Source organism: Halictus rubicundus, chromosome 1 (genome assembly GCF_050948215.1).
Source record: "Halictus rubicundus isolate RS-2024b chromosome 1, iyHalRubi1_principal, whole genome shotgun sequence".
Taxonomy (NCBI): domain Eukaryota; kingdom Metazoa; phylum Arthropoda; class Insecta; order Hymenoptera; family Halictidae; genus Halictus; species Halictus rubicundus.
The window spans coordinates 13556502-13583612 of record NC_135149.1 but is presented as its reverse complement, the minus strand read 5'-3'; the positions used below and the strand labels follow the sequence as shown (position 1 = coordinate 13583612).

The following is a 27111-nucleotide window of genomic DNA, read 5'->3' as shown; positions in this document are numbered from 1 at the left end:
CATTTCGAAGTGCCATTCGCAAGGAGCAGACTGGCTATGTAACAAGCAGCATCTCCGGCAAACATTAGCAGTGAGAAAATCTCGGCGAGGTATTGTTTATATGCTTCTTGAGTCTCTCGGTTCTCGTATTTCTAGACGTACTTTCGCGACGCTACACGTGCATCCAGGTGTATACGGAGTATTTGGGTCAAGTTAACAGTGCATAACACGGAGTCGAGGTATGCAACCCGAGCATGCCTGCCCTTGTGCAGATTTTAAAGACGCCCGTTTTAAAAATACCGCGACCCGAAAGTGATAAATCTGTGCTCATCGGCGTCCTTCTGCCAGGCTATATGTCGTTTGCTCGGGGAACATCGTCGAAAGATTTCACGAGTACTCGGCAAAGGGAGCGAAGAGTCGCTTGTAATGTTTCAAACGAAGGTTGCACCTTGTCCCTTGATGTTACGTTGTATGCATGTTCCGTGTAATTATGAAAACTTGGAGGGTTCGAGTAAACATGCACTTCAGATGCTGACCTTCTTCGCGGTTAAATTGGTTTTGTGGGACACGCAATGTCTTGCGTCTTACGGACCGTGTCATCATTCGACTGCGGATTATACGCATTGGTAACGGAAATGGGTATAATTTAATACTTTAATAGTGAAAAGATTAAGAGAATGCAGTTACACTGTAATTTTTAACTTCATACAGTTTTCTTTTGATACAGGACGATTGCTCGGGACAGCTTTCGACGTATTGTGGATGAGGGTACCTATTCGGCTTGACATTGTTCCTCGGTGGGCTGAGAGTTTATGGGTCCTGTAAATGTGAATATGTATTCAACAGGTATTCTAAAAAAAAGTACTGCCTAAACGTTTTGTGTACGAGATAGAACAAACACAATTTATCGACGAGTCGAATTCTAACAACGATGATTTTTCATAAATACTGCAGCTCCGTAGCCACCGCCAATGGCAATATTTTTATTAAATATGCGTTTGCAGGATTATTGGCAAGTCATGCTCGAATGCGGAATTTCTGCGGCTTAACGGCGGACATTTCACCGGAGTTTGTCAAACGCAGTTTCGGAAAATTCATGAAATGCGTTTTGTCCGCTTTTGCACCGCGCAAAACCGTCTTTTTATCCGGGTTTTGAAAAACGTATGTACTTTCGGACCGATATTTTCATTTAGATCGATTTGCACAGTTTTATTGCGGCATATAGGAAAATTTCAACTCGATCATGACTGCGTTGGATCGCTACTGTTGTGTTTTATTGTTCTGAAATTATTATTGTTTAGTTTCTAAATCGCGAAGTTATTGAAATTCAGTTAATTCAGTTACAAGAAATATTGTTGTCGTGTAATTATTTTTCAATAGGTTTTTTGCACCTAGACTAAATAATTATATTGCCTTGTGATGACAATTTGTGTAATCAAAATTGCAAAAATATCGATTTTAATTCTCATGATCTCGTTTGGTCCATTGGACTTAGGACATACATTATCTATCAGCGAGTATTCAGTAATTTTTGAAAGTCTGTGATCTATGATTAGGGTTTTTTCATAGATACTTCAACAGCAATAACAGTGTCAATCATGAACTCACTAACGTAATCCCATAATTTTGTTTGGGATTATTATATAACAGAAAAGATGATTTATAAGCTTCCCTTCGTTACAGCATAGTTATTGAAGATCCAATTAATAAGCTTCCGGTAGATAAAGTGTTAACACGTGGTAACACGTACCACGAAGTTACCAATTAACTCTACAAAGTTTGCATTTAATCTTCGAGAAGTATCAATGTTTGAGCCGATATCGGATCCAAATTAATCCACAACAAATTTTCCCCCTTCACAATTACACCGAATAATCTTATTTTACTGCATCCGTGGATTAATACAACAATAAAGTTAATTTATGCTCGCGTGTATCAGAAATTTTAAGCAACACGCGAGCGCACAATATCCCATACATTTAAAAATAATAATTATAGACAATTAATAATAGAACATGATATATGAACGAATCGAAATCTGAAATGCGATCATTCTGTTACCGAATACATCAATGAAACATGATTAACTGACCGGTGGAAACGCTACAAAATATATTTTAACAGAAGAGTATTTATCGGTAATATATATGAAAAACGCGCATAAAATCGCGGGAAACAGTACGCAATTGTAATAATTCAAAATCGAACGAAATCCCGAGAGTTTCCGTGATTAAATGGCTTCGAGCGGAACAATTAACCGCAAATATTGTTCGAAGTCGAAAGAATGGTGCGCTATTACCACGAAAGGTTTATATTCCGCGAGGAAGCAAAGACTCGCTGTTTTCGAAAGCCGCGAATTGCCGACCACGGTAAAACAAAAATGCGTAACGCGTATCACGAGAATGGAGGGGGGGGGGGGATTTGAAGGGGGCTAGCCATATTTACGACGAAATCTTTTCTTAACAATGCCGTGATATTAGCAGACAGAAAAGTAGCAAAAGAAATCGAATTCTGACACCCGGTCCAAGTTATTTTGCAATATTATCGGTCAATTGGGACGCTATGAAAAGGGCGCGAGACGAGTAAACGGGGGAAGGGAGGGGGTGGAAGAAATTTCATAGGTAGGGAAAGGAGTACACGAAATTGGAAAACGGGCAGGCGCGCCGGTAACATAATGGCATCGGAAAAGCAATTGTCCGGATTAAATGCGCCAGTTTTCCCGTGGTCTTTTTCATGCCCGGATTTAATTTATTCCGGCATAGTGGCGTGCCCGTGCTCCGGACGCGTGATCGAATCGCGATTATCGTCAGCTGATCAGAAATTCGAAATATTCAATTAATTTCACCCAGCTCCCTACCGGTGGGCCGCGGTGTTAGACTACCGTGCAAAATATTCCCGAATTCCCTTCGGATATTAAGCAAATCGCTTTAGTGCTAATTAATCGAGGAAGCGAAGGGAAACGATAAAGAACGTTAATTGCATACGGCGTTGAAAACCGTTCGCGATACTTATGTGCGCATCGGCGTGCCATCGGGTTCGTATTTTACTTTAAATTTGCATTTCGTTCATCATCGAATGGCATACAAGTCAAAGAATCTCTCTATGGTTCCCAATTTAACAAAATAAAATTGTTTACGATTGGTGGTGGATTTTTTCCTGCAGTATATTCAAGAGAAGTTAATTAATAATTATTCCGAGAAACAGGGTGGTGTAAAAAAAGCGTACACAATACCTTCCTTACTTTCGTTATTTATTGTCGCAACTATTTCAGGTAGTCCACGATAAAGAACAAATTCAAATTATTAACTAGACAATTTTCTTGTGGTAGCATTTGGGTAGCGATGTCGTTACAGTTTGTTAATACACATGTTGACTTGTATGTTTACTTACAAATTAGTGCTGCTGTTTGGAGATTTATTTGTTAATAGTTCGGCCAGGGCTATTTTAGCAGGCGCTGCCTTGAAACTGTCCGGAAGTTGGTATTACCAAGTTTTTATCTGTAACAGCTTCGCGAACTGTACCGAAAACTTGCATAGACTTCGAAATTCAAAGCAGCACTCCCCCTCCCCTCCCCCATATTATCTCGCGCGAAAGCTTTCGCCGGCAACACGTTATCGCGCGTGATAATTATTCTTAGGGCGCATTAAACGTTCAAGCATCACGTTCCGTTTCCGGTGGCAACCAGCACGAAATTTACCGTGATTTGTCTGCGGTCACCTCTGACCGGCCGATTTAAATAAACGCATTTTAATTTAATGACATCGATAAATTCGCACCGTATTATTGGCGCTACGTTTACATTAACAAGCTGCCGCGGGGTCAGGACAATTTGTTACTGAAAACTGCCCGAGAGCCACTCGTAAGCGTCGCTTTGTTACGGTGACCATTAACATCACAGGAATCGGAAAACTCTTCATAAGTAATTTATACTGCAACATCTAAATGGCTTTTGTAGGCTGAAATACAAATCTCTACATTCGTTTGCTTTGCTATATTTATTATATAATACTATTACAGAATGAATAATATTATATAAAAATGTTAGGTTGCTATAATTGCGTTACAGTATAAATTTAAACGGAACGATCTAAATCATGCCCATTCATGGCATCATTCGATTAGTTTCTGATAATAAATATCGTTTTTCTGATTTTTTTTTTGTAACGAGTGTAGAATAAATATGGACAGTTCCAATTTATTTGTCCACATAAATTCACAATTTTTTTCGAACGTACCACCAGTTTTAGGACACCTTTTAGAAAAATAAGCTAAACGAGCGGGAGTATAGCTAGTTGCAGTTGTTCCATCAGTTGCCTCGGTTATTATTACACACCATTTATTATATTTTACGACCACAGTGCCGTGTCGTTCTTTTTCAGACCCCGGGTTCCGCGAGACTTTATGGTGCGGAACGTTCGGTCCTGTTTCGGCTTAATTTGGGAACAAATTAAAAGCGGCGAGTAAACGCTGCAAAACAGGAACGGGGCACTTCGTTTTTCGAGTTTCACACGCGTAGACGCTTCCCTATCCGCGCCGCGCCAAAGCGAAGCGGCGTTATTCACCCGCGGAATTATAATTCGATAGACGAAACTTGTTGCGAGACCCGGGAAACGACTGGAAAAGCCGAAGGAACTTTGATTGTCTTTGAAATGAACGTCTGGATGGGGGAATTTTTCGAATTTACAAAATTTGAATAAACAGAAAGAGTTGTAGAAATAATACTGATAATCGGTCGTGTCGAGCACAACGTCAAAATGAATCGAGCTTAAAACTGAAACAGGTTAAAATTAGTGCGATAGTTTGGAACAATTTGTTTCAAATTCCTTTGTTATGGTAGCATTGTATGGCCTGGCCTAATTATGTACGTATGTAAAACGTATGTGCACGCAGAGTTTTTTACTCTTTTCACGTATACCAGTCGATTGTTAACGGCGATTCAACGTTAATTTGTGTCCACTCGTTTCGGCATTAAATATTGTTTAATAAGCATGTGTATTCGCATATAAATTGAATAAACTTAGTATACATTCGATCCAAGTATTTAAACACTCCCTGTACAGGAGACTTTGCGTGAATGCATTATCTTGTTCACGAAGTTTCCTTTAATAATGAATTTATAATCTGCTACTTTAAAAAGAAATTAAATGAAATTATCCGTGTTTCGTTTTTTTTTTTTTTAGTAAGCATTTTGTTGTAATTTTGTATTTATTCGTAAATATTTAAAGAGATACACTGACAGGATATACTGAGATATACTGACATGTGGTAAAATTAATAATGTCACGCTGTATTTTATGTTAATGCAGTAGGCATTGACGTAATTCATGAAGGATCGCTAATCAGCAGTTTACGCTATAAGTTTACGCTTTTGTTCCTTCTTATTTATGTACCTGTTTAACCTGTCTGCTCCTCGTAGTTCTGAAATGTTGCTTGTGTGTAAATGAAACTTGCAAAAACAGATGGCTGCAACCTTTTCACGTCACAGGAAGCCCTTCGAAATTCAGGAAGCTCTAACGAGCTCATTAAGCAATCAAAACTCTGTAACGACCGCCGAGATGCCGAAACTTTGGAGCAGGATCCTTAATCGACTTCCAGAACTATATTATGCTGAAAGCAGCATTCCTTATTTGTACTTCAGAATACATGAATTTTTTTGCTGATATCAACAAATCGTTCATTGTGTCCCGCAATCCTTGAAACATGAGAATAATACAACACAATTTCAGTACAATAATAATTCCATATATCAAGCATAATGCAACTGGTATATATGTCACTAAAGGTGATTAAACAAACGGTCGTTTAAATATCTGTTATGATCACGAGAAACTAGTGTGGTCTCTTAACTGTAGTCGGTAACAATTAAGTTAAAAAGAGTGTTTCAACTTTCAATTATTTTCTATAGTTATGTATTGTAATTTTGGTTACATTTTCCTTCAGGAAACCAAACGTTTTTTACTTTTTCTTATGTAATCCTTTACATTTTGGAGAAAAAATGCCGAAAATCCGAGTTTCAATCCTAGGAGATCACTAGTTCAAAAGTTATGCGTGTTTTAAGATGTTCGATTTTCAGCGTTTTTGACACGTATGGGTTATGCTGGTATGTAGTGTAACCGTCGCGCGTCGCATAATATTACAAGTGGTCATACGAAACGAAAATGGATGGTTTTATATAAGAATCTATATAAGACTTTTCTATCGAATATCGCATTTCCGAAAAAATAAAATGTGCATTTTCGTCGAGTACACTTTGTTAACTTGTCACTAGCTGCAGATGGTACAATCAACACACGCGAAAGTACGTCTAAATTGTAGAATAACATTTTTTTGTTTCCACCATCGTTTTCGAAATAATTGAGTTCGCATATATTCCGTCGCGGTTGTGCAAGTCCGCCCAACAATTTTTTTAAATTGGATTTTTACCGAGAACGATTTTTCCAACGAAAAAGTTTCATTCGGCATTTTTTACTTATTTTTCCACGTAGAATAATCTCCTGCCGATATTACAATGCGCGTTCAGTCAGATGTTAGCTATAGACACGCGTACGTGACAAATTTTGAAATTTGATTTTCCCGAACGCGAGACCTCAAATAAAAAATATTACTCTGCACTTCCTACTTAGTTTTTGAAATTGAATCAGTCTTATACCGCCTGTGGAACGATTTTTCAGACTGTATATTATTCTCGGCATGATATAAAGAACAAAGAAATGTTCACCACCTATAATTACCAGATATTAATAGTAGTTTTATTTAATTTTCTTTTCAACTAATTTTCTAATCGTAAACATATTTGTCCTTTATTCAGAATTTTGTAAAATCAATAATAGAAGCACGTGCTGAAAAAATAAGATAGTGATCAAATAAATTGTGTTTAATTTTTGAATGTGCGATTTGATGCGTCTTTCTAGGAAGGCCGCTAAACGAAACGGAACATCTCCCAAGTGATATTTATGGGAAACGAGGGAAGAGCCAAGGGGCTTCTTTCGAAGCGATCAAATTACCTAGAGCATGCCCACTCCTGTCATGTTGCTCGCGCAACTTCGTTCTGTGATATTCTCCGGAGGACTCGTTCGAATTAAACTTTCCTTAACGGCGTTTCGAAAACAGCGAGGCCTTTTCGGTACGTTCCACAATTGTACGTTTGATCACAATTTTGGCTGCGCGCGTCGTTTTACTTAGTTAATAACTAAAAAAAAAAAAACAAAACTAAAATGAATCCTCGTTCGACCTAATATTTTATGAATCGGTCTTGACACTCGATATACTGACAGATTATACGGGAGCACTTCGTCTGATTAATATGTGATAATACTACTAGTTGGATGGAAATAATTCATCTCGGGTGAATTTCATTAAATGTATTTTCGTAATCTACGAAAATACTAATGACTCGTTTTAATAACTAGATATTTTTGGTGCTAACTTTTAGACAGCTGCCTCTGGGTCCATTTTGACCCAACTTTTCAAAGGCAAGATTCAGCTACTTGGCTTTAAACGGATAAATTATATTATCAACATCTGTTCTTACAAGATGAAATTACAAATCACACTGCAAATTATCTATACAATTGTCCAAGACGTCCGTTTCATACGGATTAAAATAAAGGAGTTTGTTCGTGACACTTGTTAACAAATTTTAATAAATATCTTTAGAAGTGTAAACTTAAACAGAACAACTTGTCATTTACACTTGCTTCCGGGCATCGGACACAAGCTAACGCATAAATGCGGGAAAAAGTCGAATTTGTTCCATTTTATATCGAGTACAAGCACAGTGCTACACGGATAATTTCATTTTTGGCCAATAATTTCAAAACGTATCCGTTCAGCTAAAAATGATCCCGCAGGATTTTATATTTCGACACGTAAAATCAATAGGCGCGGGCTTTTCTCTTTTCGGTATGTGTAAAAAGGATTCTTTATCAAATTTTGACCCTGTTTTAAATCCCTTATTACAGCATGTGAAATATATCTAATAATGTTCTCTTTTATGTTTTACATTTTACGGATTAGCGCATTTGCCCTTACTGTTCATATAAAAAAAAGTTGTCCGATAAATGTGGTTCAAAAATATTCTTGTGTTCTCATACATTTTTGGAGACCAAGGTAAAAATAACATTTTAATTCGAAATTGTAAATTTAGTCCAACAAAATCCAAAATATACAAAGTGAATTTTAAACACATGCATTACAATAAATAATTATTTTCAAATGCCTCAGACAAGGTAAATAACATATCCATAACACTTTGGAACTGGTGGATAGAGAATCCTCTCCTTTATTCCCCAGGGGTTACTAAAGTGAAATTGATACTTCAATATGTAGCAACAGTAAAATCAAGGGCGTTTTATTACGCTTTCAATCAATTACTCTCTGATACAATCTGTTTGTTTATCATTTTTCTTAGTTTCCGCTTTCTCGCAATCTTCTTTCCCTACTCCGCCCATTACCCTTGTTTCTATCCTAATTATTTATTACGGTCACTCGTATCAACACAAATGAGAATAAATAGTTTTCTCAATAGCATAGAGGAAATAAATAAAATGTGCTTCATATTTTATATCTGGTAATTAGACAAAAAATAATCCTTCAATATGAATCTTGAAATTAAGAAATAACTTAACATTACGAAGTAATTATAAGTAATAAGGAATAACTTTTTTAAATATTTAGGATAAGATAATTCAAATTTTTTATTTTTAAGCTCGAGAAGCCTTGTTACTTAGTTCTTTACGGATTACTAAAATAAGAACGATATTTCAGTATCAACTATAAAGACATAAACGATAATGTAAATGTATTTTTTCTAAGGCATTAAACAAAATTAAGATAAACATTTTTTAGTGTACTTTTAATATTTAGCAAGTGAGGAACTCAAGAAACCTTACTTTTCTAAAAGTTACTAAAGCAATAAAATGTAAATTATCTTTTTATAGCTAGCTGAAGTAAAATAAATATAAAATATTTTTAAAGTTTAATCCTTCATTGAATAAAATTGTGTAATCAGAGATACATTTTATCATTTATGCAAGCTTAACGATGAATTTTCGTATAAATTCAAAACGGGCATGTCGTGAAGGGGTTAAATATCCGAATGACAATAAACCATAATGATCTCTCAACGATCAACTAAAAATGAAATATTTTTGGAAATTTGCATCTGTCAGGCTCGGAAAATCTTTTCAAGGTTAAACTTTACCTCGGGACACCAAAATTTTTAACTTTTTTTATGTAATCCTGTAGATATTGATACTAACATGGCGGGGCCCTTACCTGTCATTACCGCTGAAAATGGCATAACTTTTAAACTAGTGATCTTCCAGGATTGAAACTTGGATTTTCGGCATTTTCTCGCCACAATCTACAGGATTACATAAGAAACAGTTAAAAATTTCTGATTTCCTGAGGTAAAGTTTAACCTTTTTCCAATCTCTCGGAGGGTTGTGCGCAATAAGAATAAAATATTTTTGCTATTTTGCTGAAAGAAATCTTTTCGATGGGTTCGTTGATGGACGAAACAATAAAACGGAGGAATTGCAAGGAAGAGCGGCACATTCGAATAAAATAAATGACGTCTCCGGTTCGAAACCTTGTGCCGGGTCAGCAAACGTGCGATCTAACGTCATACACAAAATTAGCAATGCAAATGCTTTGTCCCATTTTACGGATGGGCGGCCTGTGTAAGCCGCGTAAGCCAGAGGCGAAGTCGCCGCCGCCGCCGCACGTGCAAACGTAGTTAATGTTCCGATTTCGAGCGAGACTAAACCACTGACATAATATGGCGGTGTAAACACTCTGTCGAAATTCCGGAACATTCTAAATAGCATTAGACGGGCCGTCGTGCGTTATTAACATCGTCACGATGGAAGAATCAGCGCAGCGGCCTGTATTGCGAGAAACTTTCCTTATCCGGTATCGTCCCCGTTTCTTCTGTGCAATAACACAATCAGTTCGATACTAAAATCGTGTTGCACCGAGTCAGCTGGAAATACAATTTCTATTTCGATGGTCTTGCTAACCGAAGAAAAATATTTCTTCCATTTTGTTGCTTTGTATTTAATAAATTATATTCCTATTCTTCCTTCTATTTTGAATTATTCGCTTGTTTTGAGTGTATTTGTGCACTACGGTCTGGTTTAGCTGGTAATACAATTATCTAGTAACACAAATTTTATTTCGATGTTTTCGTTTCCCGAGAAAAATATTTCTAACATTTTGTTTCCTGTATTTTGGAAATCACGTTCGTATCCTTGATTCTGTTTTTAATTATTCGCTTATTTTTTATGGATCTGCTTCGAAGAAATACATAATCAGTTACATAATAATTATTCTAGATACATACAAAATTTCGGCAGATTGGTATACATTTATCGCCACTTTCTGCGTGGAAAATCAATTAATTTGCTTCCTGAATTTAATACAGTGCTCCATTTATTACTGCTGTTTCACAGATGAACGAGTAAAGTTTATTTGTGCGTCCTATATTTAAAGGTGAGAAGGGAATGTAATATAAATTACAAAATCGCGGAACGCTTTGTTCTTGAAACAAGGGTAATTGTGACAAGATTATTGTAACTCGGAACAATACATACGAATGCAACAACGAATTTCCATTATAATGACACGGAAAAGCGATTGACAAAGCTTGCGCGTAAATACGTGTAATATTTATTTTCTTTAAGTCAAAATAAAATATGTAATTAATATTTGAACATTATTTTCTAAATTAACACCTACAGTAAACTTAGTCTGTCAATGTTCAACTCTTGCAATGTTTAAAACTTATTTTCTATATTAATACTTTCGGAAAATATAGTTTTTCAATGAACATACATCTTTTTCTTCTGATAAATTATTGGAAATGGAACAACAGAAATTTATATTTAATATATTTTTATTTTCATTTTTTGAATTAGAATGATTATTAACATCTGCATCTGTCAGAAAATAGTGTATAACTACTTTCACATAAATTGTTTGCTTAATCAGATATTTTATTCAGTAATTTTAAAGAATACTATCTAATCCTCTCCAAAAAGAAGCAGGAGTTCAATTAACTATTATACAAGTATCTTTGCAGAAAATGATAATTATTTCCTCGTCGACAGTTGCGATGAAGTAGTTAATAATTGTAAAATCGACACTCGAGAAAGGCATTTCGAAGGAAACAGACCATTTCCTCCTCAAGTGCTTGATAAGAAAATGCAGGAAACGTACTCAAAGCTTAACTCATTATCAAGTTCAATTAAACTCGCTTAAATCATCGACTGTCTTATCTTGCAATGGAAACTCGGTTCGAGCAGTTTTAGAATGCGCATTGTCTGTCTGCAGAAAGGAAAATGAATTTGATAACTGTCACTGAAAAATAAAGAGAACACAGAGATGGAAGAAATACCGTTTTTAAAACGTAACTGTCCTAAAAATGTTGTTAAATGAAGTTATATTTTTTATCCGAACCTGCTTTCACTTGCGAGTTTGCTCAACAAGCCAATTAATTAATTTCAAATTCTTAATTTTCTAGTGTAAGTCGAACCTGTAAATTGGAAAATACTTGCAAAATGAAGAAAATACATAGAAAATGATTATTTAAAAAACAAAGTAGAATGCATTTTAGTTATTTGTAAATAATCGATAAATTCACGAACAGGGCAACGAACTAATTTATGCGCCAAAAGGATTAACATTAAGGGGGGGGGGGGTTACTGTACTTTTCTGATACAAATTGTACGCAAAACTCCATTACACCACTTTTCGCAAAATCTCAGGAATTCCTATTGCAGTACTCCGAGGCCGAATTTTGTTCTTCGAATGAAATATAAACTAAGCGGAGCCGACCGTGGCACGTAAACGGATAATAAAAGAAAATGTAACGTCGTTATCTCGGACGAGAGATGCCCGACAGATACATCCTAATTTCATTTTCGGGTTGGAGGAAGTGGCCCGTAGCCCGGGACCGTTCTTAAAAAATTCAAGTTAAGCAAATTGCATGGAAGAAATGGCAGAGAATTATGAGGCGTGCATGGTGCGTGTTGAAATCCTCGCTACTCGTTTTATCGTTGCCAGACTCGACGGTTTCGAATTTTCGCGCCGGTCGAAATGCCGTTTCGCCCCTTCTAATTAGGTCACAGCTTGTCAGTGGGCGTCTCTATCCTTTTGAAGCCATTGATGGTCGACGAATGAGGCAATTAGCAGAGCCTGACAGGAGGTCAGAAATACTGGTTCAAGAACAAGTATCGATCTCATCTTTAAATTTAGGAATTCGCCGACCAACATGGCGGCGCCCTCAGCTGTCAAAACCGCTGGAAATCACACATCTTTACACACGCATAACTTTTGAGCTAGTGATCACCTAGGATTGAAACTTGAATTTTCGGCATTTTCTCGCCAAAATCTACAGGATTACATAAGAAAAAGGTAGAAATTTCTGGGTTGCCAAGGTGAAGTTTAACCTAATTCTTAGCTAAAACGTAGAATTTGTAGAACGTATTACTTCATGAATTTTTCGGACACTTAACAAAATGCTGCGGTTAGTTTTCAATTTATATGTAGCATAACTAAATAGCGAATCTGTGTGCGCAGTCTCATCTCCCGACCAAGGTTTCTTTTGGTCAAAATAAAAAATAAATGCTATTCACCTTGTTTGTGTCACGCTGTTGCCATTTTATAAATCCGTCTAATACAACTAGAATTTTCGGGGCTCGACAGTTGATTTAATAAACGTATTCTTGCAGTTCCTAGTCGATGCATGCTGAAATTGGATGCAATTACCAGCGAAAGGTAGGACTGTACAATGCAGCTAAAATTTCAAAAGCTTCGCTGTTACAATTCGTAGTGGCGGGGCAATGCTTCCGGAGGGCAGAGCAGAAATTAGCTGTATCTGGAGCTCGAAGGTGTCCAGTCGAGTGATTCAGAGAGCTCTTCTCTGCAGAGCAGAGCGTTTGTTTTGTTTCCAAATTTTCCTCCATCATTGCGACGTGAGCAAGCATTCTTCGTAGCGGGCTTGTCTTAAAATAGGACGCATTAAATCGCGTACATTGTTCACGTAATCGTTGCGTTAACGCTTCTAACATTGCATCGATGATGATCTACAATTAACACCTTCCAGTATTATTTTTTTTTTCACGGTTGCAATGACTACAATGGGCCAGCGCAAAATTTTGATGTACAATTTCTTCGTTCAAAAAGAAAATTTATATTTTTTGCTTGCCTGCGTGTACTTTTTCCGCGGTAGAAGAAGAATAAAACTTCATCTTGTTTGAAAAGAAATTAATAAGATTCGCGTAGATTGTAATATAAATTCGTTCAGTTGTAAACATTGTTCATTTAGTTTTGGCTCGTGGTAAATGCTACTGTGAGTTTTGATATAACTTTGCCCCGAATAATTTATGACAATGTGACTGTTTATGAGAATATTTCATACGGTCGATAATAATTTCAGTAACCTATACATGATTATTGTAAAACTTCAAGAAATAATCATAGACGACAGACTTATTTGACTAAGATAAAATAATGAAACTTACCGTAGTGTTTTCTACTTAATATGATTATTTTATGACGCAACTATATTTACCAATATCCCACACGCGCGTGACTATCGTTTACCGTATTGATCGTAAATGATCGTGGTGCTGGTAGTTGACCAGATTAATTTGACTAATTGGAATCTCTTGGGAGGCGATTGACTACTGGCTATTAGTTCCAGCCAAGGTAAGCTTACCGAGAAGCTTAGAATTCAATGAGTTTCACACTCAAATTGAAATTATGTATATTCAATTTACAATACCGTTTGGTAATTGATCGAAGTGGTTTTTCGGAAATATGTACTGTTTCCATTATGTAAGATATGTATTATGAGCTATTTTCTCCGAAACTATTGAAGATATCCACATTTTTATGTGTTGGATGGTGCACAGAACTAATACCTTGGATTGTACAATATTTTGGGTGGTTAACCCTATCCTCAATATTTAGAAAGACCTAACAACTTTTATATGGTACAATTTCTTTATTCTGCACAGGTAAGGAACGATAAAAAAATAATACTATTGTGTAAATTTTCATATTTGGCGATATAGTGGTATCCCAGTTCTACCCGATTTCGTTGTATCAAATCTTCCCGTGTAATTCCTCGATCTCCACAGTTCGAAAGTTTCGCATTTACTGAAACTTCAACAAATAGCACTGCTATGCACGTTCTCCGAACTCGTGCCAGCGCACGGCACGTAAAGATCGTACGGTTTGATTAAACTTTAATGATGGAAGTATGAATAAATCGTGCTGACGTGCGGCTATCGTATCATCGGGTCTGCATACGTATATCCCGTGCATTATTCCTGACGATGATCTCCGCTGTTGTCGTGAACGAGGGAGCTTTAGCTTGCTCGAAATTTTTAGTGCGGTTCCTGCAGTATAGCATTGTTATTGATAATGATAGTTCCTAATGGCTAAGGCACGATGTCCGATAATGTTAAATGGCTTCATATAATTACGAAAAATTTTTACATAACCTTTACATAAACCACAAGATTTTAATCACATTGTGTGATATTTTCTTTAGATACACGATGGTAATAATTTATTGGCAATGTTTAAATGTTTCATAGAAAAGAGGTAGGATTTTTATGTATGTATATTTACAAAATTAAACTCTGTGGTGCTTTATTTAAAATTTTTGTTTTATCATGCTTATCAATTTTATCTGTTATACATAGCCCGTGTGTATTTAATGCTGAATGCTTTATGCTGAGTTATTAACACTAAACGTACCAAGCACTAAAAGTAATTGGTAAACGTTGCTTTATAAAAATGACTAATAATAGATGCGTTAATAATGAAAATTTCAGTAATTAAACAAAAACCGGTTATTTGACACTCATAAGTTTAGCGTTAAAATTCTTGTGTTATTTTATTGAAAATTCCTCTGAAAGAATGATAGATGTGTCGTATACTTTGCATCGAATGTGTCGCAACTATAGCTAGTGTCGTTAATTATAAACGAAGTATAAATTTATATAAAAACGGCAGTGCTCGATCTCACGTATTCATATCACATAACACGTCGTACGAGTTTACTATGCTCCAATATTTCACAGAAAAATTGTGAACGCGTAGCGGATACCTATATCGAAAAAATTCCCTATGTGACGTCAAATTCAATATTTATCTTACGGAAAATCTTGATTCTGTGGTGTTTGGATAACACACTGTCTAGTTTACCCAGAAATTTTTCCATTTATACACAAAAATCACGTGGTGGATAGTGTGACTGTTGTATCAACGGTTAAAAAATTGCAAACTAACTTAGCGAATCTAGTTGCCCATGTTACATGCAAATTTCGTTAACAATAAAGGTAATGTGGAATAATGGAAATTATGCTGCAGAACAGATTGCATTTTAGTCGTTTGTAAGGGTTACGCAAATGAGTTAAACACCCACTGTTATAAATTTGTTTTGGTCTCGGTTCTCTTAATTAAATTACTGTTAATTTAATATTCGGCGCTTAAAGTATCAATCTATAATTGTTTATCGTTCCATTATCGATCGGACAAGATTTTATTAACCCAACGGGACTCTGTTATCGCACGTGCAGCATAATAATAGGTGTTACTGCAAATACCGTTTAAGCACACGAGTCGATGTTATCGAACAATATCCTTTTACCCGGAAACGTTTTTCATCCCCAAATAAATTGCTATGTGTCCGCGCGTAATCACCGTTTCCCGACGTAACAAGAACGAAAATAAAATTCGATGAGTGCACGCATATTTACCCCGTCTCTCAGGCTGTTTCACTCTTGAAACACGCGTCATGCATATTCTATGAACAACCCGGCACCGAAACCGCACGGCAGCCTTGCGGTAATGTTATCCCAGAAGCCTCTCAGATTCATACAGCCACCGTGAATGCGTACCTCGGATCGGAGATTTTGAAAAACGATAAAGCGAACCTAACCGCAACAGAGCTGCAGGGTTACCTTTGATAGAACGCTGGACCCTTTTATGTACCGCACATTCTTCCGTTCGCTGATCAGCGTGTATTTTAAAATAGAATTATTCCTGCTAATTAAATCTCTACGGTGGTTCTTCCCGGATACGAATTAATGAGTGGACAATGATGTTTCGATAACAGAGAAGAATTCGCAACTTTCGTAACGAAATGAGAAACGCAACGAAATAGCTTCAAGTGCAAAGACTGAACAATATGTTTACCGAATAAAATTAAGACAATCCGAAAAATTGTTATCTTAGAGCTCTTACTTAGACGCGTTTTTCGCTTAACTTTACCTCAGGAAACCAGAAATTTGTACTTTTTTTTAGGCGCCCTTACCTGTTAAAAACGCTGAAAATCGCACATCTTTACACACGCATAACTTTGGAATTAGTGATCTCCCAGAATTGAAACTTGGATTTTCGGCATTTTCTCGCCAAAATCTACTGGATTACATATGGAAAAGGAAAAAAATTTCTGGTTTCCCGAGGGAAAGTTTAACCCGTGTTGTTATATCTACGGAATAAAAGACGCGGTAAAGAAGTTATTACTTAAAGTAAGTCAACCTTCTTCAGTAATTAAAAGTAGTATGAAAACTGGATACTCTATAGAGAAGAGGACCTGTATTGTTAGAGGACCGCGCGAGTGGTCGTTAGAAAAGAATCTTATCGCCCAGGAGGTTCGTCTTGCTATAATGCGAGCAGAAAATAAAAAAGAAGCGACGCGCGTATCTCGTCGCGGTATTACTCGTTCCCGGAAAGAATGCTTGTTCGGTCGGATGTATCATACGAATCCACTTACCTCTTTATCACCCAACTGATGAACCCTGCAATGTAGAAAAGCGGTCTGACTGACCGCCGTTGTCACGTTCCGTGGAACATTCGTCTCAAACGTCGGCGAATTAGTGACGTTATGGTTGCCGAAGACGTTCCCCGGCAGCAGCTTCTGCTCCCGCGCAAAGTTACCTATGGAAAAACAATTAGAAACGGATAAGTGACCGATTTAATCCCGCATTATATGTTCGTAACTACACCATCGATCTTTATGCAGAAAAAATATTTCTGCAACAATTGATGCAGAAACCAAACAGAATTTGTTTTTGCTCCTTCAACACTGAAACTATCGAGTACCAAACGCAACTGACGTACATAAACAATTTTTATAATTTCAGGAACTGAACTTAATGACTAGTCACTATAGTTATAGTTTTCTATTGTGCTACAATGGCCAAGGATTCATTTTTAGACTGACGACGAAACGAGAGACATATTTAATTACGTTTCTAAAGGTTTGTCAGTTAATCCTTTTACTGGAATAAATGTATACGATCTTAATGAGTAATCAGTGTACTTATTTTTGTAGTTCGTACAATAACTAGCAATTAATTTTGTCTCTGAATGTTTGATAATTAATCCATTTACCAGAATCAGCTTAAATGATCTTAATGGGCGAAGAGTATATTTTACGATATATTTTAGTATTGTATTATAATTAATTTTTAGAATAATATTAAAAGGAAAGACGAATCTCATTATGTTTCCATAGGTTTGGCAATTAACCCATTTACGGGAATTAACGTGAATTAGCTTAATGGGTAATCGATACATTCTGCAATATAGTTCAGTATTGAATAATTGATAACTGAAGAATCAAAGTAGAATGAGAAAATGTTGAATGAGAATTACAGTTCTATATATTTCGACAATGATACATTTAGACAGACAGCTGAAATTATTGTATATTCAATAAACTGTGGATTTTCACACGGAATAAAAATTATCTACAATAATTACGAGTCGCAGCAATAAAAACGTACTTTTTGTGATAATAATCTTAACAAATTGAAGATAACTTAATGACATTTGTAAACTGAAGATAAAACAACTACTATATTAATTATGTTAATAATATTAATTCTTCTATTTTTTTTTTTACTGTTTTTTATTTCACTTACTCATTTTTGTCATAAATGTATAATGTGGGAAATCTAATGATCCTTTGTGATACTTCTAGAAATCAGCACCAATATCAGTAATTTATAATAAAAGATGTATTTCGTCGCATGTAATTAAATGCTCTGCAGTTCTGTTCTTAACCCTTTACACTCGAGTGGCGACTCAGAAGCGCCACTGAAGATTGTTGTGGAATTATTTCAAAGAAATTACAAAAAAAAAACTATAAAATATTTGTTACATTACAAAATTTGTATTGAATAGATCACTAAACATTGAAATATTATTTGTGGAAATCAGAAAATGAAATAAAATGAATATTTCATAATAATAATTAAATAAGAATAAAATGAAAATATTCTAAGACGGAAGAAAAATTTAGTTTTAGAATGAAAATCGCGCCGAGAGTGCAAAGGTTTAATATAACCTTAGACGAGTTACCTATACTATTCAGAAAATAATTAAATTCAAGGTCTAGTACTTTAGATCTGACAAGCCTCCGTATTACCTTGTTTATCTGCTCGGTCCTATCAGGCTCATTCATCTTTTCACAACATGAACCAACCTCTCAATCTTCAAAGCTACTTCTCCTTTCTCTCACCTCTCAAGGTTTCAATGACCCTCCTACAATTGCAGATTTTATCCACTTATAAACTTCCACGTGATATCTTATAATTCCCGTTCTTCTCTCATAATTCCCAAAATTCTTCCAAACCCTGAACTAATACGACGTTTAGCTATTTGAGAATTCAAGTTCAAGTACTAATCGTTGAGTACTAAATTATTAGGTATATGAAGTATTAACAAATTATTCATTTATGTAATAAATAAATTTTTCAAATTAAAATAAATTCAAACAATTTACACGAACATTAATGCAAGATGAAATCGCAATTGATTGGAAAATAAGAAGAACAGAAAGATGGATAAGGTCCCAATTACTATGCCTATACTAATTATTCATATTTTTAAAGCATAATGAATGTTAAAAAAGAGATATATAACATATATATTAACTGATTTTAATGAAAAAATATAATATCTTTTTTTTTAAATGTTCACTATGCTTCAAAAATAAGTAGAATTAATATAGGCACAGTAATTGGTACCCCCACAGTAATTGGGTCCGTTACACTAGTTGAGATAAACAGTTGAAAGGGATTAACACTAAACGTACCGACATTTCATGTGTACCTAATCCTACCATGGACGGTCAAATGACCGCTTTAAAAAAAATATGTATCTTAATATAGAAAGACATGGTATGAAATTTTTTCGGAAAGTAAACAATAAAGAAAGTTGTGAATATTGAAAAATGGGTTGTTTGTATATTATAGGAAAAGTCAATAAGTTACATGGCGATACAGTAACGTTATATACAAGAAATTCTAAACGAAATTTCAAAAACGGTCATTTGACCGCAGCGTGGTAGGTTTAGTGTTAAACATGTCACTGAGTGGACTGTAATATTTACAACGATGAAAAACATAGTGAATTCATATAAAAACTGTAACGATTCCCAAAAATTGGTTTGGTCGAAAAAACATATCGGCTAAAAGAAACGGTATTAACGGGTCTCCTAAAATTCGAAAACCGGTGGCATCAAAGGAAGCAGCGTAATCTATACAATGGATTAAATTGAGCAATAACGATAGTTACTGTTTTTATCACGAACACTTATTCTTAGTTCCAGATCGAACGTACGACCCATTTGCATCAGATACGACATTGAACATATCAAACGGTACGCAATAAGAGTAGAAATCGTGAAAAAGAACGGCACCGAGGGAATTCCAATTATAATATCACAAACAATGCAACGATTAAAAAGAATGAAAGCCCGGGTAGATAGTATCCATCGACCGCGCGGGAACGCGCACGCATTTCCATGCATTTTACCTTCGTTTTTCCTGGACACATTAGAGTGTAAAATTAATTGAGTTTGCGGGCCACGATCGTCTACGTTTTGCGGGCTCGGTTTTTTCCGTTTTTTTTTTGCTTCCAAAACGTAAAAAGTACCACCGGTTATTCGGCGCGATTACACGTAATCCTTATTTATCGACGGTGTATCAGAGAACGACGGTGCCGCTAATTTCTTTAATCACGACGATTGCACTGCGGTGAGTACAGAGTGCCACCTGCTCCTGATTGCTTCACTGTTCGATTACCGAACGAACCGTCCAAACCAAGATACGTGGTTTCGAAGAATGGCATGTCAGTCTATTAGTCTGTCGCCCACTACACGTGAAACGGATAAGACGATCGGTTCAGAGATTTGCGAACCGATTAATCGGTCGTTTCGTGAAAGAAACACGTGTAGAGCAAACATTTATCCAACAAATTCACACTCTCTTTCAATTTAATCTGAGAACCATACGTACATTTCGTTTCACACCTTCAATCCAACCGTCTTATATTAAGTCGTGATGTATACAAAATTGAGAAAGATATAGTGATCCAAAAAATATTAGAACAATGCATTTCCGATTCTCGAACGATTGTCGATATTTGAATTTTGACAATTTCGCAATACAAATAGTACAGTCGTAAGTCTGAACCACTTATGTTTGTTATGGTGAAGATTTCGTACTATAATTAAATATTTCTGTTATTCGTTGGTCTTAAATCGAAACGTATTTTGTCGTTATCAATACGATTCATTTTACACGGTACCGACAAAAATGAGTAATCTCGATAGTAAGTTTGACTTGTATTAGATTCTGGATTTCCGCGCATTCGTAGCTTTTACTGAATTCTGGAGACTAGCAAAATTTGCGATATGGTGACACGGTAGAAGTCCGACCAGAGTACATATTCGCGTCACAGGTGGACGGAGCAGAGTAATCAAGCGTTCAGCCAACAAGAATAATCAGAAGCACTCAGATTCGTTGTCAGTAGCAGTTAGTCTAAACAGCATTTTGGTTTCACAGGGGCAATCAGGCTTCACCCTGAACCAGCCAATCGCTTAGTTCAAAGGGGAATCGGTCACAAACTGTCACGAGTGCTATCAGATGTGTACGGGTGCTCCACGCTGAAACCAGCATATTACGAGCGATCATTCTAAATGAAAAGTTCATGCAGACCGTAGATCGATCCGGACCGATTATCCTAACATAAGCCAAAAAGCCGTCTCACTTCGCCTGTCAAGTTGTAAATTACAACGTATTCGACACGAGAGTTGCAAATGCCAATGATCAACGATGCTCTTGGGAGTGTCAACAGTGAATTTCTCGTTGTTCAAAGTGCATAATCTATAAATGCAAGGCGGATGAGGGTACGAAACATTATATCTACATACTATGGGATAATGACTAAAATTCATTCCATATAAAATCTTGCTGCACAAAATTAGTATTCCCAAGGACTAATGCTAGATAAAAGTTAGTCGTGAGTTAACGAAATAACGACAGAATTATAAATTAGCAGAATAACAATTTCGTAAGTTACAACTCTAATCAAATATTTTCCAATGGATTCAACACTTTATTAAGTTAAAATTCTAAACAAATATTTCACGGTGGAATCGATGATTGAATTTTACAATGGAACCGATAATTTCTAAAGTTATAATTCTAAAAGAATGTTTTACAATCATATCAATAACTTAATAACTTACGTTTTAGCACATTCAGTGATCCTGTTTGTATGTACGGAGACTTTTTAGACTGTTTCCAATTCAGGGAATTTGAAAATACTAATGAAGGACCAGAAATTCTGTGTTCAGAATGCTCGAAGGAGGTCCACGTCAGAGCCAAAAGTCTCGGCCGAGCGTGTCTCTATTATGCAACAGAAAAACCGAAGACAACAGCTGCGTGCGACGTTGGGGAACAGGATTTACTATCTTTCGCCGGTAACTTCTTTCGGGGACAACCGCGACGCTCCCTGAAATATCGATGAGACGCAAGCGAGCGAGAAATCGTTGCTCATCCAGTTAGATTCCTTGCGTGACTGCCGTGCGCGCCCGCGAGTCTCGATCGAACCGAAGGGCTCGATCATTTTGCAAACATTTCACGGAATGATTTAGAGCGAATCGGATGTTTGAAGAGCCGCTGGAATGCGCGGACAGCCGCATGCAAATCTTCCAAATTTATTAACCACACGCGGCCAACTCGAACGGATTTCGTATGACGCGAACGATGCGGATTACTGTTTGTCTTGCCGAGCCGCGGCGATGTTGCCGGTGCCAAAACATAACATTACACATAGTAATGTGTGGGTTTTTTCGTTTTCGTCGACGGCGATGCATTTGAACGGTTTAACAATTTGATTAAAGGGGGCACCGTGATTAACGCCTTGTAACTGGGATCTTAAAAGTACAGGGTGAGCGTGATCAGTTTAAATTACACCGTTATTAGCAGGTCGATCGAAAATTTGTTTGTCCAGTATAGCACGGTTCAGAGAGAGCTTCAAGACGATTATAGTCAATATTTTGTGAACACTTTTTTTCAGGAATTTTCAGTCACCATGAACTTTTTATTAATAAACCTATAATTTTGTTTGCACCTGTTTTTTAGTGAATATAACAAATTGTAGGTTAAAAAATGGTTAAAATATTGTGAAAACATTAAAATATTCTAGTTGAAAGAATTTTGCATTACGAGGGATATGGCGTTATCGATGCATGCTGCAAGTAGAAATATCCAATAATGGTCAGACATTCACTAATCCTTTGGGGAAGTTCACGTATTTAACGAACATTTGGAATTAAATATTTTGAAAGCAGATCTGAACATTTTATTTTACGTTTCCGTTGTGGCACTATCTTCTTGTAATTGTTTAACAATCCCAGTTATTTGTTAAACATTTAAATGAGAACAGGATAATTCGGTATGCATGTTAATGAAAATTTAAAGCACATTTTATGTTTTCACTTACTTTAGTTTAGGTAATATCTTAATAGAGTTGTATGAGAATTACCTAACGTAATTAGCTGAAATAAATGAAATTATAATTATTGTTACTTTGAAGGCTTTATTCAATTCATGCAATTGTATAATCGCATAACCCCGTGTCAGTATCATTAAAAAAATTGCAGAAAGTAGAATTGTAGACAGGGAAACATTCTTGTGCGATAAAATTTTCTCCTCGTTATTTTCTCCGTATTTTTCTGTATAGAATACACCACATCATAATTACTCACAAAACATATAAAATGAAATAGATTATCTTGTTGCAACGCGCTAGGAGGAAATGAAAAAAATGGAAAATATAATAATTTCATAAATAAGTTAGAATATATTAAATGAAATAATTATTCTACAAATATTCTAAAATAATAGGTTAACTGAAATATTCGTTTAACTTCATCTTGACAACTCAGATGTTTTACTACTCATGGTAGTAAAAAATTATTATTCTAAGGTGATAGCAAATAAATTATTCAACACAACATCTTCTACTTCAAATGTTCTAATCGCGATAATTAACGAATTCGCTTGCTAAAACTTTTTTCGTGTCTTTCAATACAATTGGAAAATTCAATTCCATACACAATAGAAGTTTTAACGCCATTGGAAACATTTTATGGCAAAGATTTCCAGTTTTGTCGGTTTAATTTACGCTGATCAATAGATAAAGCACAATAAATAACCGGGATGTCAATTGCAACGAGGAAAAATCGTTGCATGTCGGGACGAAGGTGCTCGGAGCACATCGGTGTTATAATTCAAATGTTGTGTTCGACGATTAATAATATACCGGTCACGATAACACGAACCTTTTTCAAGGGTGGGACATTTATTTCCGGTTGGAAAAACATTTACGATACCACTTTCCATCGCGATATGAATGGCGCTCTTTGATTCGTTCCGACTACACGAAAGAAAAGTGAGCTCCTAAATTTTTGAAAATCATTCTGAAAGCTACTTGGGCCGCAAGCACAGTAAGCACTTCCGGTTGCTTTGATTTAACCCATATGCTGAATAAATCCATATTTCCGATAGAACCTGAGTTCAATTTAACTTTCGTTCATAAAAAAAGAAAATTTCATAATTCTCCTCCTTGATAAAAATTACATATTGCAAGATGTAATTTAATTATTTTAATTCTAAAAGATAGTGTCAAATACTATCTACTGTACGTAATAGTTTGATTATCCGTATTTCAGGGAAATTTGTTAGACTGTAAAAAGTAGTTATAGCTGATCATTTTATGAATATTTATTTTAAATTTACGAAACCGATTGAACGAAAATATATTTCACCTCTCAAGGATTTTCTTTGAATAAAAATTAAATTACCAGCTTATGCAATTCCACTGAAGTTTATATTTTATTATATGTCGTAAATTGACATGCATTATAAATGCATAAGCTTAAGCTGCACAGACTACTGCGCACCAGAATTTTTTAAAGTGAGTTTCGTTGACGAAGTAAAACATTCACAATTTCAAAAGCTTTTCGTCTACTTTGAATTCATTTTTCTGTTTGGACTCTTATCTTAATTTATTGAAATTTCCACGATTTTATTCACCATATGTCAGAACATTATACAGTTCGTACTCAAGTGCATTTTTCATGCTTAAGTAAGTTAAGTCAAGATTTTTTATTAAAATTTTTGATCGTGTATTAAAAAAATAAAATTACCATGAATTTTATGAATTCACAAAGCTGTTTAGATGTTCGAATGTCATTAATAACATTCGTCAGTGTATTGTATTTTAACGAGAATTTCGAAAAAATGCGTCTTGAATTCAATTTACTCTTTCTGATTATCTAACGAAGTGTACTTTCGAGAAAATGATAAGATGATAGGATAATTAAATCCTGCGAATCTCAATGATTACGCGATTTAATCTTTATGCCTTTGTGCCTTAATAAAGTCGAGCTTGCAGCAACGGCTTTTGGAATTTATCACAACCGGGGCGAAATGAAGCAAGATCAAGAGAAGAAATTACAGCAATGGCGTAGTCGTGTAATTGCACTCTGCGTTAAATTAAAAAAAAATTTGAAAAAAGGGGGAATAGAGCGAATCGGATAGTCGGGAAACGCGGGTTCCGTAAACGATCGTTCTCGCGGTGTTTCATACGCAATTAAACAGAGAGATGACTGCAAAGGAGGCGCTCGTGCATGGGCTCCTGAAATTCATCAGAAAGTATATTTCGTTGTGACTTCGAGTGGTTATGAGAATCAGCCTTAATTACATACGGGTGGGTGGGGGGAGGTCGGCAATTGCGACCGGTTAATTAGATTTTCAGGTCGGCGTGCGCTTCTCGCTACAGAAATAGCTGTCAGACGAAGAACCGGATAATAGCGATGCGCAAACAAAACTGCATTCTCAAATGTGCAGGTTTAATCAACCGGTTATTATTGGCGTATCATAATCGGCTCATCATTGTCTTTTAATTCCGCTGATTATACTCGCACGCTTAAGAAGCGAATTTTACCTTGCTGATCAATAATTTAATAATGGCGAATCTGATCATAAATAACAGAAAGCACCGACCTTGTTGTTTTGATTGAAAATCGTTAACAAATAAAGTAAACGAGTGCACATATTTTTGAAATTCATTTTTTAATTACCATCAATGGAAATCACTGATCCAGATGTTTTTATTTAAAATCATAAAAAAAAGTATGGCTACAAATATTTTGGAAATTCATCATTTACCGTTCGGTTGACAATTTTTAAATAAATTGCAACTTTTATAATTTGAAGTTGTAGAATCCAGATGAAATAATGTTTTATTTGCTAAGTTAATAGTTTCAGAAGAAATGACAGTGGAAAAATGAAATATTATGCCGGCTTTCGTATGATTCTTTTGTCAAGGTCGTTATCAACGGCAAGTGCATAAAACGTTACAAGTTGTGTGTTAAACTCGTTCAATAAATCGTCGAAAATGATTCCATTACTCCTTCTGAATGCATGTAAAACTAACGATGGCCATTTTAATCCGCTTACACACAAGTTCGGAATTTATAGAATAGTTTATAGAATGAATTTTCCAACTTTCAATCCATATTTTAAATCTCCTACCTTTCAATGCATTACCGATTCTGCTGCGAATCGGCGTTCAGTAAAGTTTCATAAAACTAGTTAAATTCCAGTTTTGTTTTAATAATTTTAGTGCGTCTCAAATCCGAAATCGTTCGCATTCTACATTCCCATGCAATTTGTACAAATGCAATTAATATATTTAAATAAAATAATTGACCACTTAACAATTGACCCGAATTGTAAATTCTTTGTCAAATAAACATTTTTCAATAATCCTCAAACCAACATTTCAATCAAAGTGTGTTTGCAATAAAGTTTTAGCAACTTCTTCAATACAAGCACAGTAATGTCAAAATTGTTTGAAATAAGAGTATGATATTCTCAGAGTAGCCATTCTAATACTAAAGGTCAATTAGCAATTATTTTTACATACGCACGTATTTTATCACGTTTATGTTCTAATAGCGTGATTTACGTCAGCAACAAGTTAATACACATTTGTCGTACGTTTAGATCACACAGACGGTACATTCTAATTTATTTAAAGATAAACACATTGTTCTAACTGCGTTTTAAGTAATAGTAGAAAACCGTGAAAATATTTCCTACACAAAATGTACTAGATACCTGGTTCTTGAGGATCATCAAAGTCCCTAGTTCGCAGAAAGTTCCATGGAAGGTGAATCACTGTAGCATTTCCATGATACAAAACTTCGACAGTGGTCTTCCTGTAAAATCAACGCGCAAACGCGCCGGTGTCGAACGGAAGAGGCACAGATTGAAAAGTAGCGAGGGAACGATGCAGGTAACGAGTTATGATTGGAACCGTTTAAAGCTCGCGGCAAAACTGATTCACGTGGGAACAGTTTTGGTTACGTTGGTCTGGATTGCGAGATTTGTCTGTGACAGGCCGATGACGAGACTAAAGGTCGGGTCACAATTTGACGGGTGAATTTAGCGGCGACGCACACGAAATCCCACGGAATCCTTGTTGGCTGGTCGGCATAAAGGGGCTCTATACAAACGTTATCACCATGGCTGACGCGCAATCAAGGTGGAAAACGAAATAGCTCATTTGCAGCGTGCGATTAGCCTCGGAGGTCGCCTAACGATCATGCGAACTAACCCGGGCGTCTCTGTGTCTGTCTGTCGCGTCCACCTTGATCTCTCCCTTCCCGAACCTTTTATCTCCCTGCTTCCTCCGTGCTTTTCCCTTGGCGTTTCCTTTAATTCTCGGTTACCGCTGTTAATT

The 27111-nt window shown here is 35.9% G+C and overlaps 1 protein-coding gene across 1 annotated transcript in view; it reads right to left on the bottom strand.

Moving 5' to 3' along the window:
* Positions 1-27111, bottom strand: part of Dpr1 (defective proboscis extension response 1) — a 426632-nt gene that overhangs the window by 291289 nt on the left and 108232 nt on the right. Inside the window, exon 2 of the mRNA XM_076789143.1 lies at positions 16775-16938. Within this exon, the coding sequence (XP_076645258.1) occupies positions 16775-16938 (164 nt within the window). The remainder of the gene's footprint in view (positions 1-16774; positions 16939-27111) is intronic.